This window comes from Phodopus roborovskii, unplaced genomic scaffold, assembly GCF_943737965.1.
Source record: "Phodopus roborovskii unplaced genomic scaffold, PHOROB, whole genome shotgun sequence".
Classification (NCBI taxonomy): Eukaryota; Metazoa; Chordata; class Mammalia; order Rodentia; family Cricetidae; genus Phodopus; species Phodopus roborovskii.
This window is the reverse complement of record NW_026125278.1, coordinates 16,878,581-16,894,281: the sequence shown is the minus strand read 5'-3', so window position 1 is coordinate 16,894,281 and position 15,701 is coordinate 16,878,581. Positions and strand designations below refer to the sequence as shown.

The 15,701-nt window shown below is 36.6% G+C and overlaps 1 protein-coding gene across 8 annotated transcripts in view; it reads left to right on the top strand.

Annotated features, from left to right (window-relative positions):
• The window catches only part of Lrrc7 (leucine rich repeat containing 7), a 439,615-nt gene that overhangs the window by 222,942 nt on the left and 200,972 nt on the right, over positions 1 to 15,701 (top strand). For all 8 annotated transcript variants that reach the window (XM_051195799.1, XM_051195785.1, XM_051195793.1 and 5 more), the window contains 2 exons: positions 4,032 to 4,110; positions 13,977 to 14,066. In XM_051195799.1, the coding sequence (XP_051051756.1) occupies positions 4,032 to 4,110; positions 13,977 to 14,066 (169 nt within the window). The remainder of the gene's footprint in view (positions 1 to 4,031; positions 4,111 to 13,976; positions 14,067 to 15,701) is intronic.

The following is a 15,701-nucleotide window of genomic DNA, read 5'->3' as shown; positions in this document are numbered from 1 at the left end:
AAGCAAGTACTTCCATGACGTGGTTCCTGAGCCCTCTTTCTTCCCCATGGGGGTGAAATGCAAAGTATCCCCCGGGTACTTCTCCAGTCCACCAACCCAGCTGTTACCCTCTGCTTTGACCTTGTGATTGCTGTCCTCCGTAGTCTCTTTTTCAGCCCTTACTTACCCTACATGCCACATATCCTTAGTAACCTCCTATAGAGACTAATATATAAAGTAAAATTAATGTGTACCTTCTTATATATCAAAATTTTAAACTCGTTACAGTCATAATTATTGCAAGATAGTTCCTATCTGATTACCTTCCAATTAGTCAATTTATGTTTCCTGGGCTCACACGAGTTCATCCATGTTGCAGAACTGACTGCTTTTTTACAAGAATAAAGGGAAGTTTTGTCTACACCAAGCAGGCCTAGTCAGAGGGGAGAGTTCTGGAGTCACTCTATAGTTCTGTCACTTCTCCTCTAAAGAGACAGTAGTTCTAATTTCTTCTTGCTGACACATTGAAGAGAGTAAGTTTGCATCTGACTCTGTGCAGATTGCCCTGTCTTAAGTACTACATTGCTGAATATATATAGCTAGAAATTATAAAATCCTAGACTTTGTGAGTGTTGCTCAGAATAGGCAAATACTTCAAACAGTGCTTGAAATAATGCTGATTTCAAATCCTGGCCAGCCACTGAGTCTTACTTGCTTTGTTAGTCAATTTTTTTTTTTAATTCTCAAGAATGAAATAAAGTGCACATAGCATTTTTCTCCATGAATTTCATCTTTTAATCCTCAAGGTTTAACCCAACTTGTTCAGCATACAAGTAACCTGCCCTTCTCCTCAAAATAAAAAATGAATAATTTCAAAGATTAGTAACAAATAAAAATATAGATGAAAATTTTTATTAGCTATGTTTTTGTCATTTTATCATATAAGATATAGCATTGTAGGGTTGTTTCGTCTTATCATTTAGCACTTATTCCACTGAGTAAACTATTTGATGTATTCACACAATTTGGAAAACTAAGCATTCAGTATATATCAACCACACTCATCTATATTCATTTGTGCAAAACTTTATACATAAGAAATGCTTCTTAAAAGTTTGAAAGGGCACTAAATAATTTAAATTTGGCATGTATAAAGTCTGTTGTATTTTGTTTGTTTGAAAAGAGATGATTATCCTTTTCACCTTAATATAGGTAATTAAAATCTACATACTCCATGCCAAATTTAAGAGTTTCTTTCCATGTCTGAAATGTATTTTAGTTCAATGCTTCAAGTTATTGATATGAAGCATAATTTAGAGGCAATTTAACAAGCACTTGTCATGTTGTCATTGTTTTTTCTAGGTAGATAGGTCCTAGGAAATTTAATCTTAATGAATCCCAATGTCTACATCATAGTCTCTACTCATTGCAAAAACACAGGATATTTACTTTTACACATATATATGTATTGTATGCATTCACCTGATAACATATGAGCTCCAGAAATAAAAAAAGAATTCCCCCTCTTTCCTATCTTTTTCTCCATCTGTCTCCTCAAAGTTCAGCACTTCCCAACACAGAGTAAGCACTCAGGAAAACCTGTTAAATGTGTGAATATCTCCCTTCTTCTGGAACCTAGATTAAAGATATACTAAAAGAAAAATAGCAATGTCTTTAACTCATAACTATGCACGGTGGTGTTTTGTTTTGTAGTATTTTTTTTCTGTTGGATTTTGTTTTCTAGCCTCATTCTATTTTACATGCAATACAAGCTATAGCAATAGGCATTAAGAAGTAAGGGGCTTAAAGTAATTGAGTAAGCCTACCCTTTAACGGCTAGACCATTGGGCTCTGCGCCAAATGATATGACAGACTTTGACGGAAGGTCTCACCCTCCCTGGGAAGCAGAAAGGGGATGGAATAGGGGATGCATGGCGGGAGGGGGACAGGGGAAGACTAGAGCATTAGGGAACTGAGACTGACATGTAAAACAAGCTAGTTTCAAATTAAAAAAAATATTATCATTAAAAAAAAGTAATTGAGTGAATCCTCATTCCTCATACAAAAGTTAGAATTTAAATTCCCCTATATAGATGGTATTTAGACCTGGGTTTGTTTGAGAAAATCATGATGACAGGCAAAACTTACAACAAATAAAGCAAACATCAGGAAAAGTAAGATGGAAAGGCAACTTTCATGTCACAGAAATCTCACAGGTAGGTTACCCTCTGGGTGGTGTCTATTTATAGGCTCAGGGGATCAATGTTCTATTGTTAAGCTCAGTGCTTGATAATGAAGAGAGTTTTTCCTACATTTGGATCCGGAACTTAACTTCTGTTCAGAAAGAAATGTTTCATATATATGTATATATTGACTTCAGAGCCATTCTATCATTAGAGAAAGGTGAAAGCTATTTTAACTGAAATCTGAAGAGTCTCTGTAAGGGGCAGGGAGATGACTCAAAAGCTAGGCGTGGTGGCGTGCTGTGATCCCAGCACTGAAGAGGTAGAGATAGGACATACTTGAGGTCTAGTCATGTTAGTGAGCTTTGGATTCAGTTGCAGACCCTATCTCAAAAAATAAGATGGGAAAAGGTCAAGGAAGACACTCAATATAAATCTCTGGCTCAATGTTGTGTGTATCCATATAAACAGGCACATGTGTATGTCACACTCACACATATATGAACCTGGGTAGATGGTGTAGCTTTTATTTAAATTATCCTGTCTGCCTTTGATAGGAAAACCCAAGTAAAAGCAAAAACTTAAACCTCATAACCTGACATTTATCCATGATTTTCTGTCCCCTCCTCATGACAGATAGGAATGATAAATTAATTAATCTCAGCTTTCTTTCTTAACTTACATATATACTGTTTCCTGAAAGGGTGAATAAGCATGATGGTCAAATGAAGATTCTTTTTCCTTTAGAGACAGAGCTCATGTATCCCCAGCTGAACTACTATGTAGCTAAGGATGACCTTCCCATCTTCATTTCCCAAGTTTCCTGGGACTGAAGGCATGCATCACTACATCTTGCTGGGAATCAAGTCCAGGACTCCCCAAAGTCCAGCAAACACTTTGCCAACAAAGCTACAAACCCACCCCAAAGCAGCAACACTAAAAAATGCTCAAGCTTCATATTTTAAAAACAGGGATATTGCAGAACAGAATTAACCAGATCTTCTTCAAGTAATTAATAATTTGTTCATACAGTTGATATTAACTATACCATGTCAAAAGTTTTGTGTCTATAATGCCTTGAGTTCAGAATATAGGAATACTGTTTGCCTTTTTTTCAGTAATTTTGTGAATACAGTCAAGTGATATTTTGTGGTGCATTTACTGAAATGAACACATTGGAGAAGTAGCAACATAGTGTCCTCATTTGGACTATAAATATTGACTGCTATCATTTGCTGTTTGTGAATGGGAAAACTGTCCATTTTTAAAAAGCAAACATTACCATTTTGCCTATAAAACTCAATGCCCCATATAATTAGTGACCAGTGAAAGCTCTCATTGTGAGGGCCAGTTCAGCCTGACTCCGAATCCAGCCTACACATAATAAGACTGAATACTCAGAGATTCCCAGAAATGAGCTTAGGGTGTTCTGATAAGGGAGCACATGCAGCTCCATGATCTTAGCTGGAAAACAGTGGTGGGAGTGTGAATGTGTGGTGCTCTTTTACAGCGAAAAACCTTTGCAACAAACTGTGCCACCAGGCTTCTTTTATTTTCACTCCTGAGAGTTAGAAAGGAGCCAAATGCAGTTTTCCTTGATTTTTACATAGCAGCTTCCAGCTACCACTCTCCTAAAGTATTATTTAACATTCGTTTCTTATTAGGAAAATTGTGTGTGCGCGCCTGTCTTTTTGTGTGGCTTTATCATATTCAGTTATCATCCCTATGTGAATGTTTGCCCTACATGGAGTTGAGATCCAAACGTGTTTGTCTTAATAGTTTATTCTCATTGTAGGAATCAAAGCTTCTAGGATATCTTCACAAACTCAAACTCATGCCATTGTTTTGTTTTTTATTCTGACTTTTTAGGTGTACAAGAATTTCCAGAAAACATAAAGTGCTGTAAGTGTTTAACCATTATTGAAGCCAGTGTCAATCCCATTTCTAAGTGAGTATAAATTATTAGATTTTACTTTATTTTACTTGTATTTACATTGGCTTATAGTGTACTTAGATAGAACTTTTGTGATCATGGTTTTCAGTGTAAAATCAATTGTCTTAATTAACAGAATGGTAGTAGGAAAGCTACCAAGAGCTGAGTTTCATTAAGATAATTAAAAGCATGATGAATGGGAAGTAAGACCCACTGGAGCAGTATAACATTACTTTGAGAAGCCATGGTGCTTGCATTTCTGTAGTTCTCAGTACTACTTCATGCATGAGTCCAAATGAAGAAAACAGGTATTAGTTGCAGTCATGGTGAGAAGTTAGCCTCAAAGACCTGATGGAAATTCAAAGCAGAGGAAGGTTTAACGGTGCCAACAAACACTTTAATAGTTGAGTGTCCCCAACAAAGAACTTGGGTCTGACTCCAAATAAGAAGTGCTCTGGTCCCAACAATAACAGCAAGAGTAGAGTGAAAAGCCTAATGGTGTAGTAGATAGATATGAATGATAAAGATTCTAGCAGGAAAAAGGAGGTTGTTTGTGGCTCAATTAATTAAGAAATCTCACGAGGAAATGAAACTCAACATGTGACTATGTTGCTGACACAAATATGTCCTGGAGTGAGAGGTCTGTGGAAACATGAACAGGTGGACTAGATTAAGTCCTGAATATGAATATTCAGGTAAAATGGAAGTAGAAATAAAATCTAGAAAGGCTACTGATGCCTTAGTAGTACCTGGAAGAGGCTGGTCCTGGAATGCAGATGGTGGTTGTTCAGAGAGAGGTGGAATCCATCTTAATTACATGAAGTTGACAGTAAAGTCCCCCAGGACTTTGTACATGAGTAGAGGAGGTTAGAGTGCTTAGTGGGGAAAATATTTTCAAAAGACAGAGAAGGTGGTTGGAGTTTTACATCAGAGGACACAATAGAATGAGATGTAAGTTTACAGTGAGTTACTTGAGAAACAGTATGAGAGGCCCCTAGTAGAAAACCCGATACATCGAACAATATGATGTGCTTAAAAATCAGAGTTTCTATGTCAAATTAGAGTACGAAAAGGAAAACAACTGCAAGCCTTGAAAATCGTTCCCCAACTCTACACCAAACGCATTTTTCTCAGCATCTCAACATAATGGAGCCATGTGTCTCTCACACCAACACAAGGTAGAGGAAGCGCTGGTCTGCGTTGTATATTATTTCTTATTGGTTGTTCTCTTTGGTTCCCAGATTCTAATATATTGTATTGTTTAATAATCGCAGCAAGTCCTTTATGGTAGAAACCAATTAGATACTACAGCACTACGAATTTAAAAAACTAGTTTTATCGTAGCTACTTCCAAAACTCACTTAATATATTTAACCTTGTAAAACGACTCAAATGAACTATTTCATCAAAACACTTAACATTTTAAACATCAACTAGTTTGAGGGTGTATAAAAACACAGTCAGTAGGAAAGTATATTTAAGTAGTGTGTCCATTTTCAAAGTCTTTTTCAAAGACTTTTTTTTTTTAAGTTACAGAAGTAAAATCCCCTTTTAGGTGTGCAACTGAGTAGATTTTGACAGGTGGTTAGTCACTAACTGTAATCATTATAAATCATCTCAACATCCCCAGAGCTCCTCTAGTCCAGCTGTCTTTTCCAGAATGGCTAGTGAGTGGCTGGTGTCTGCATTAGATTCTTTTTATTCGTCTTAGTGTCTGTAGATTCGTCTACACATCTGTCCCTGTATTGGCAAAGAAATCACAGGACTCGTGTGTCCATTCATGGAAGTGAATATTGTTTATAAACACTGCTGATAGAAACTGTGCAGACATTTGAGAAATTTGTGTTCAGATGTCACTTATGTTGCTTAAATGCCTGGGGTAGTTCGATGGGGAGTACTTGTGCTTAGAAGAAACTTAAAAACTTGCAAATGGTAGCTGTTTCTTTGCCATCATCCAATGTTCTAAGTTCTCATTTCTGTAATTTCAGTCACTTTGGTAGATGTGCTGTCTCCTTTTGGTTTTAATTTACATTCATAGTGTCCAGTCAGCATATTTCTCTGCATATTAATTAAATGTATTGTTTCTTTGGCAGTGATTCAATTTTTTTTCCTTGACTTGCCTTTTTTTAATGCTGAATTATAAGTTATTTTCAGATTCCGGGTGCAGTATGAGTCCCAGTTCTGTGGTTTGTTCCCTCAGACTCTAAATAGCACCCTTCACTGAGAGGCTTTTATGTTTGTATTAAGTCCTGTTTAATAGCATGCATTCTAGCTTCCTGCCTGAGAAACCTTTCTGTGTTCAGAGTCCTGCTCGTTTCGCTGAAGCTTTTCTCTGGTCTTTTGTAGCTCAAGCTTTCCCTTTGGCTTATGGTTCACACAAGAGCGGACCTCTGATCATGAGGCTTTTCTCTGATGTCTGAGTATCCAATTGCTCCCAATCTGTTATTAGGAAGAGTACCCATTCTAAATAGAGCTGCCAGATGCCTCCAATGAAAATTGTGTATATGTGTTTGGGTCCATTTGTGCTTTCTGTTATGTTACACCAACCTATGTACCTATCTTTACATCACTGACACTCTCTCAATTAGTATAGTTACATTGCAAATCATGAAATCGGGTAATATGATCGCTGGTTAACTTTCTTCTTTATCATCATCATCACATCATCAATGCCTTTTGTCTTTTCTATATACATTTCACAAGCTTCCCAGTTTCTTCAAAGATATGAATGTCTTCCAAGATTTTGACAGGGACTGCATTGAATCAGTAGGTCAATTTGGCTAGAATTAATATCCCAGGAATACTGAGAAGCTTAACTCTGAAAAGGTCTCCAAAACTTTTTCATATTTAAAATTTTCCTTTATCCAATTTTATAGATTTTTACATGCAAATAATGCATATTTATTTATTCCCATGAGTTACTTTTTATGATATTATGGATAATTTTTATTGTTCCATTTATTTTTGCCAAGTATATAAATACCATAGATTTTTATATATTTACATGATAACCTGTAAAACTAACTAAACTTTGATTCTTAATTCTACTGGACTGTTTCTGAACATTTTGGGAAGGGCTCTATGTGAGCAATCGTGATGTCTGTGAATTTGTCGTATTTCAATGTTTTTATCTACTTGCTGAATATTGACGTTTCTTGCCTTATTTGTCTTTGAGAACCTCCGCTCACATTGAATAAAGAAGTGATAACAGACAGCACTGTCATTTTTTTCATTATCTGCTATTGCTTCTTATTTTTCATATGCACCCTCTGTCAGTTTAAGGAAATGTCCCATAACCAGCCTTCACACCCACACTGGCAAGTCTCCTAAGTGAGATTCGTTCAGAGAAATGCAGCCTCTGTCATGGCCTGTATTTGTGGGTTTGGGTGGGTTTTTTTGTTTGTTTGTTTGTTTTATTTTGTGTTGTTGTTGTTGTTGTTTCTGTTTCTGGGTTTTAACAGTCTCCTCTTCTATGTTCCAAAGCCACTCCCCATTCTTGGAAGGCTGTTACAGCAGAGATCTTATTCAGAGTACCAAAATCTATATTAGTCCTTCTGTGTGATGAAAGCCCGTGAGCTCAGCAACTTGTTTACTGTCTACTATCATCTCCGAGAGTTTCTGGTTCAGAAACATGTACATAGCCAATCTCAGCTGCTGATTCACAATCTCACCTCCAGGAACCAAAGAAAAAGCTTGAGTGGACAAGAATTCAGTCAGAGCTAAATCTGGGCTGTTGTAGAACTAACTCCCTCCACACACAGGGAGCTGAAGTCCCAGCTTTCTGCTGGCCACCCCTAAAGATGCTGTGGATTTCTAAAGGATATATAGTATTGTATAGTTATGTCCAGATGCAACTTGCTACCTAACATCTGGCTTCCTCAAGGTCAACACCAAGTGAGGGCAAGTCAAGAAGGTGATTTGGGACGTGGCATCCCATTGTACAACCATGTTGTTAACGGATAGGAAATCACCAATCAGGAGACAACAGGACCATTGCACACTAGAGTTGCCACACCTTTCATATCTGCTTTTAAGAGTGTTTTTAAGAGCTGGGTGTTGAATCTGGTCAAAGCTGATTTGTTTTTCCTTCCCTTGGTTTTATGGTGACTCACATTGTTCAGTGTGTTCTGTCAATCATGTTTGCCAGAAGACAAACTATTTAGTCACGAATATTGCTCATTTTTATGCTCTAATTTATTAACATCTATTAATGGTTTGTCTGTTGATTCTGTGCGATACAACCATATGATGTTTCTGCTAATTCCTTTATTGAGTTAGTTATCAAGGTAAAACTATTCAATTTGCTGAAGTAATTTGCATAGATTTAGTTTTCTCCCTTTGGTAAGCATTGGTGGACTTTTGTGGTGCAGGTATTAGGTCTGCAGTTCCCACTATGACTGTTAGCCTTCCCTTAATAATGAGTGAGCTACCCAAACCAGTTATTTCTCCTTCAGAAATAGTTTTTCAGGAACCTGTTTCTTGGTCCTTGACTGTTTCTATTTCTGTAGTTCTGGTGTTAGTCTCTCTTTTAGCACTGGCTTTGAGTCTTATTGTGTGGCTTGATCACTCTAACTACCAATTTTAAAGTTTTATTGGTCTTTTCAAATGATATATTTGCTTTGACTGATTTTTTGCATTAATTTTTAAATTTTTCCCTAAGAAACTTTTGAAAATAATTAAGTGATGGAAACATGAAAGTTATGGTTTTCAGAGCCACTACTTTTGCTTTGCTCTCAGGCATCAGTGAACAAAATAAACCTGAAAACAACTACCTAGTAAGAAAACAGAGTCTGGAGTTTGCTAGGAAGCGCCTGCCTTTCTGGTCTCTGGTTACATAACTTCATTTTGGTTCCCACCACAACCTCACTAAGTATGTAACTACTGTTATTGCCTTTTACCATAGTAAATAGCTGAAACTAGTGTTGAACTCCCTGGTTCTTTTCACTATGAAGCATCTTTGCTATGAATCAAAGATATGTTTTCAGCTTTTAAGAATATTCAGAATATGGCTTGGGGGATGGGCCAGTGAGATGAGCATTTCCTATGCAAACATGAGGGCCTGGGTTCAAATCCCCAGAGCACCCACAAAGAAGGTGGGAATGCCAGCATTGTGTTTGTAACTCCGACTTTGAGGAACAAAGACAGGTGGATCCTAAGAGCTCTCTGACAGACCAGACTGGAAACATGGAGAGTTTCAGGCTCAGAAGAAGATCATAGCCCAAGAGAATAGAATGGAAAGCTATAAAAAAAAAAAAAAAAAAAAAAAAAAAGATACCTAATGTCTTCCTCCTCTGATCTCTGTATGTGCATTCATGGGCACATAACATATACATAAAATAGAAATAAATTAAAAATAAACGTTCAAAATTCAGTGACAAGGAAGCCAGCAATACATTACGGTATAACATCCTTCGGATATAAAGCACTGTCTCTGCTTATCACGGTGTCCATCCCAGGACACGATTAACACAGACCCCTCTTTTACTCCCAGAGAAGTCTGAAGACACTCTGTAAGTTATTCAGCTGGTATTTATACAACAAAACTGCAAAAGGAATTGTAAAAAATAAAAGGAGAACTTAAAATTCAGTTAAGACAAATTTTTATGTTAAAAAAATGAAATATTTTTAAAGAAAAAAAAACAGGTGAAATGCAAATCGTGTCTCTGTGAAGGAGCTGGGATTGCAGGTCACTTTTCTATGACTTTTCCAAGTGTTTGTAATATCTTACATTGATTTCATAATGTAAGACCATATAAAGTGTTTATATATAAAATATCACCCCAATTGGAGAAGACATTTTTACATTGACTCTTTAATTACACCTTTAAAAACTTACTTCAGTGGGGCTCAACCATTCCTTTACAGGTCTGGTGTGTAAAATACGTCTTTAGTTGGCTTCTAAGGAAAACACAATAAGAAAAACAAGGCTGAAGCAAGTAGTCTGCGTTCAATCTTGAAATCCTTATTCCAGTGGGGAAAATAAGCAGTTACAGAAAGTATTGAAGACAGTGTTCTAGTTAATGCGGGAAGAATGAAGGCACTGAGGAGAAGAAATGCGGCTGCTGATTCATGGTTCTCACTATGGAACCGGTGACCGTTTAGCTGTGGAGGCACATCTGAATAGCTGGTGGGAAAACTACCACTTAGGGAGGAAACGAAATCCGATGAAAGAAGGTTATTTTCGAAGGCCACAATATTAGCAGAATTGTAGTTCAAGCCCAAGACTTTTGCCAACACTCCAGTACTGCATGTATGAGTGTCTGTGTCTACTATTGTCTGCCACTTATTGTGGATAGAATGCATGTGTTTTCATTCAAGAAATTAAAAAAGAAAATGTTTATGTAGCAGAATTGTTTAATTTTTTTTAGCACTTGTATTTTTTAAGAAATCAACCAACTGTGGAAAACCATCAAATTATTATAGAGTATAAAGTCATTTTACTATCAAGTGTTCCTTACTGTGTGTGATATCGGTTTCCACTGAATAGTTTGGATGCTAAGGAGAACCATTGAAAGAAAGCCACCGTGCTGCTTCCTATGGGATTTCTTCTCCCTCACAGTATCTCGGGCATTCTGAAGAAAACAGTAGAGTTCATCAGTAGGACTACTCCCTTAGGAACTACAGTCATGCTATAAAGTTATTAAAAGCCAGATGTTTTCTTGAGTAAATTTGCTGACTACATGTATCACAAAGATAATACAGCTTATTGTCTGTATTTTTACAGTACACGATGAGGCAGTTTAGAAGACTTCTTATCCTGAAATACTATGTGGTTTATCCTTGCTAGCAATAGAAAATTCTCAGTGATACTACAAGCAATTGCTAGAAACTTTCTGCTGGATATGAGAGAACTTTGTGATAGAAACAAGAAGACATTCGGTTTTCAATCTCATGTAGAGTAATTAGTCAGTGAATTATTATTGAAGTGAATTGGGATAAATACACGTCACCACACCAGCATCCCCAACTCTGAGTTTTTCTTAAGAGAAATGCCCATGTAAAACATCAGCACATATAAGTATAACTAGACTTAAATGTTACTTTGTATACTGTTTTTTCATATAGTTTATGCTTGTTAGTCCATTTTAAATCAGGTTCACATGGTCAAAGTTTAAACCTAATGGAAATTCTCCATCATGAGTTTCCAGGTTGTGCAAACATTGCCACGGAAGAAATAATAGGGAAGCAAATTGTTGATCCGAGAGAAAAATAAGATTCTGTTTGTTGCCACCTACAGAGAAATGAGGAAGGCCCATGCTTCAAACTATACCATAACAAGAAAGTTCATGATTTCATTTTTTTTTATTAGCAATGACTTTTCCCTTCTGATTTATTGAGACAGAATCTTGCTATACAACCAAAGATAAACTTGAATTCACAATCTTCCTGTCTCACCACAGGCAAGCTCGAGTATTACAGAGTATTACAGGAGTGAACCACTAATCTCCTCTGCAAGTGACTTTTGAGATAAATAGTCAGGGTCTGGCTTTTCTTTCCTTCTTTTTTACATGTGCTTATGGCTCTTACTTTCTATTAAGTAATAACCAACTCCTTTTAGTGATGTCAGAGAAGGACGGTGGCTAAGTCTCATTAGAAATCTGTGTAACATCTATGCCACTTCCAGAAAACTACCAGGTAGTAGTAGTCATGTAGGCTCCAGTGTATGGAAAGGAAGATATGAGGAACAGTAGCCATTCACTGAAATTTCTTTCTGTGGGATCAAGGCCACACTTTCAGGGTGAGAATTCAAAACCCTCTAAATGCAGTCTCCTACAGATACTCTCTAATGTTGACTCCCAACTCTGTCCCATGAACTGCTTCAAACTAAGTCTCTGCCCGGGGTCTCTACTCATCTCAACATTATAAAGTCTCACCATCTTCTTTTCCCCTTCCCTGTTTTCATGAATGAACTATTCTTTCCCAAAGAGTAAACTTATGGAAATACCCTCCTGGAAGCTATATCTAAAAACAAACATACCTTAAATCCAAGCTGGAGCAAGATCGTTACAGAATGAAGTAACCAATATCAAACCAATGCCCTGATAATTTGTAAAGAATCACTACAAGTCCATATCAAACTATTATGTGAAAAGTTGGAGCAGGTCCACTATAGCATGCCAATAACCCCAGTCCTAGTGAGACTGAGGCATGATGACTGATTTGACTCTGAAACAACCCTGAGCTATATAATAATTCAAGGCCAGTTTGGGCCTTGACCCTACACTGTCTCTAAATTAATAAATAAACAAATAATTTAAAAAATTAAAAATGGGGCCAGACAGCTGAATCACTGGATAAAGCATTTGATCCACAAATCCAGCATCTTTAACCTAACCCCAAGAATCCACATAAAAACAGAAAGGAAAAACAAAGTTGTCCTCTGATATCCATACACACCGTGGCAAAATAATATGATTTGATTTATATGACATGTAAACCCAATAAATAGGTTTCTTTTTTAGGGAGTTAAATAGCTATATAGTAAAAGTCTAAAAAACATAAAATAATAAATATTTAAGAATTTGTAAGATAGGCCAGGAACCGGCACATACCTCAGAACTTGGGAGGCAGAGGCAGGTAGATCTCTGTCAGTTCAAGGACATCATGGTCTACAGAGAGAGTTCCAGGACAGCCAAGGCTACAATGTAGAGAGACAAACTAGACGAGGTCAGGGAAAGGCATGGGTAGCATCCACAGTACTAGCTCTGTTCCTTTACTCTGATGTATGTGAACTCTTGTTCTTTTCATAGAGAAAAAAAATTTTATAGGAAAGGTTGAGAAAAAAAGAAAGATAAAATGAAGGGAAACCCACATATTGCATTCCAGAAGTAGAGTGAGGAGGCTGCAGTAGAAGCAAAGGGAATGTCTGTCAATGGTGACAATAGCTGGTAGGCAGCTTAGGATGCAGAGTGAAGGCAGAAGAGGTCTTGAAGACAGCAGTCCAGAAACACTGGAGAAGTCAACTTCAGTGAGCACAGACAGCTTTGCACATGATGCTGGTAGTCACCATAGTGAAGAATATCACAAAATGAGGAGTGAGCAACTTAGGAATGTTTTATAGAAGAATGAAGTCCAGACTAGATTATAGAGAAAGATATTAAAGTGTTAAAAATAGAAATACAGTTATAGGAAAAATCCAATATTGTACCAAGAAAAAAGTCTCCCAAAGGGTATTTCAATTAAACTAAAAGGCAAAAGATTTACTGTTTCAAGAAATTACTTCATCTAATTTGTAAAATTCTACCAAAAGTTATCCTCACTTTCCAATGTCACTTACAGCCATTGCAATTCTGTTCAAAAATCTTCTCAATGTTCTTGGTCATCTTTGGTTAACAGGACTTAGACCAGCTTTGCACCTATACATGAATTAAGCTGGCACTAAAGAAACTATTGGAGTGGGAGTCAGTTTAGCCCATTTTCACATGGGGCAGACTTGGCCATCATGGTGATAAACCATAGGGAAATATTAATGACTGACTGAAATTGTTAGACATCCATCAGGAAGTCCTTACCTGACTTATGTGAGTGTTCTTGTAGGAAATGCCTGTCCATCTCAAAGCCACGTTGACATTGGGCTTGAGATTCCCATCAGAATGTCTTGGCTTGTGCAGAAGGTGCAGCCAACAGAATGAGATTCCAGCTCTCAATGATATTAAGTGCCAGCTCAGAAAGAAGCATGGAGGAGGAAAGGGATCGTTTATTTTAATAACAGACAATTTTTTAAAAACTTCAGCTGTAGTTGTATGCTCAGTAAACTCTTCCATTACTCACACCAAAGGAGAGCTTGAAAACTTGAGTTCTCTTTTTCCTTCTCTAAGATATAGTTTTGCTGTTTCTATAGCAACATTGATGCACTGACTAAAACTTTATATCCCTTTTAGACTACCCGATGGCTTCACGCAGCTTCTTAACCTGACCCAGCTCTACCTGAATGATGCCTTCCTTGAATTTCTTCCAGCTAACTTTGGAAGGTAAGCATGAGAGTTCTAACCTGTGTAATTTCATTTTGTCTCTGCTAAGTGCCTCACCAGTACCAGGATGTGAGTGACCATGCTAATTCAAGTTGGGTCTCATAAATACACAATAAATTTTAATTAAATGTTTTATAAATTAACATAAAATTATATTTTCACATGTCATCAAAGAATTTTAGTTGAGTTAAAGTTAAATATAAAAAATAAAGACCAGATAATATGAGCAAATGCAGGAGGCTATTCATGACTCTTGGGTTGATAAATTCCTTTATAGGTGGAAAGCAAAGGACAGAATTATAAATATGTAGAATTTTTTTCAGTAGAATAAGTCATAAACCATAAAATAAAGTAGAAATGTTTTCATTATATAAGAAAAATAAATAACATCCTTAATACATAGAGTCCTTACATACAAGCATAAAAGCCATCATACAGGGGAGTGTGTGGGTAGCTGCACAGGCAGCTTATGATAAAATGGAAATAGGTACTCACTCTCCACAAATATTAAATAAAATACAAACAAAGCAAAGGGTTTTACTTGTCCTAGTTTCTGAAACCAACTTACATAATTAAGGGTAGGGATATATGCTCAAAGGAGTCTAAAAGTATCTATGGCTACTGCCTTTGAAATTTTTGTAGACAAGTACACTTTTCATTATTTTCAAAATGAAGACTGTGAAATCACATAGGAGTTTGGTTAACTCTGCTGTGGTATTCCTACGTGACAGTGCTGTGAAGGAATTGATGGTCCTGGAAAGCACTTTCTAACCCTAGATAAGTCTAGGAAGGTGATAGCAAATATATATATAAGCTCTTTTTCCAATATGAATGCATGAGATTAAAGGATAAAATGATAGACGACTCTGGTTTTCATTAACATTTTGTTTCAGTATCTTCCAAGAGTATTTGCTTGTGTCACATACATGTCATAAACACCAAAGATGTTCTAACATCATGGTCAGCTTTGGTTGATCACTTTGAAACTGTGCAAATGATTAACTGGGTATTTAACTCAGCACCTGCCACTTGACAATGATGAGTAGGATGTTAAGTGGGGCGATAAAGCCATCTAACACATAGTGATCTCCCTTTCACACTGTAAATGCGGTAAGATGTCCCAGACTCCTTCACTTCTATGGATGAAGATATCACAGCACCTTGAACTATATACACAAAGGAAATTATTTCAATTGTGAATTTGTAAGAGTGTTTTCCCACATCCATCTACACTTATAAACTAAAATTATCTTTTGTATATCAACTACGGTGCAATGTGCTTCAAAATGAACATATCACAAGGCATTGTGATTCACTAAGACACTTTTTGCCTTGGATTTTTTTTTTTTTATTTTTGTCATTTCTCTTTAAGTAGTGCTAAAATGAGTATGAGGTTTAGACCTAGAGGGCACATAATACCAGTACAAAAGCTACTTTGAATTAGAATTTAGTGTTGGGTAAGTTGGCAAAATATGCTATGTTCAATAACATGTTAACTTATAATGATTCATAATATAAGCAGTTTTTTCAGCCTTCAGCTAGGTGGTTTGACAAAAGGATGCTCAAATTCTTGTCCAGCCTGAAACTTTGTATGTTTAAAAGACTGAATAGATCTATACCACCAGACTAACACAG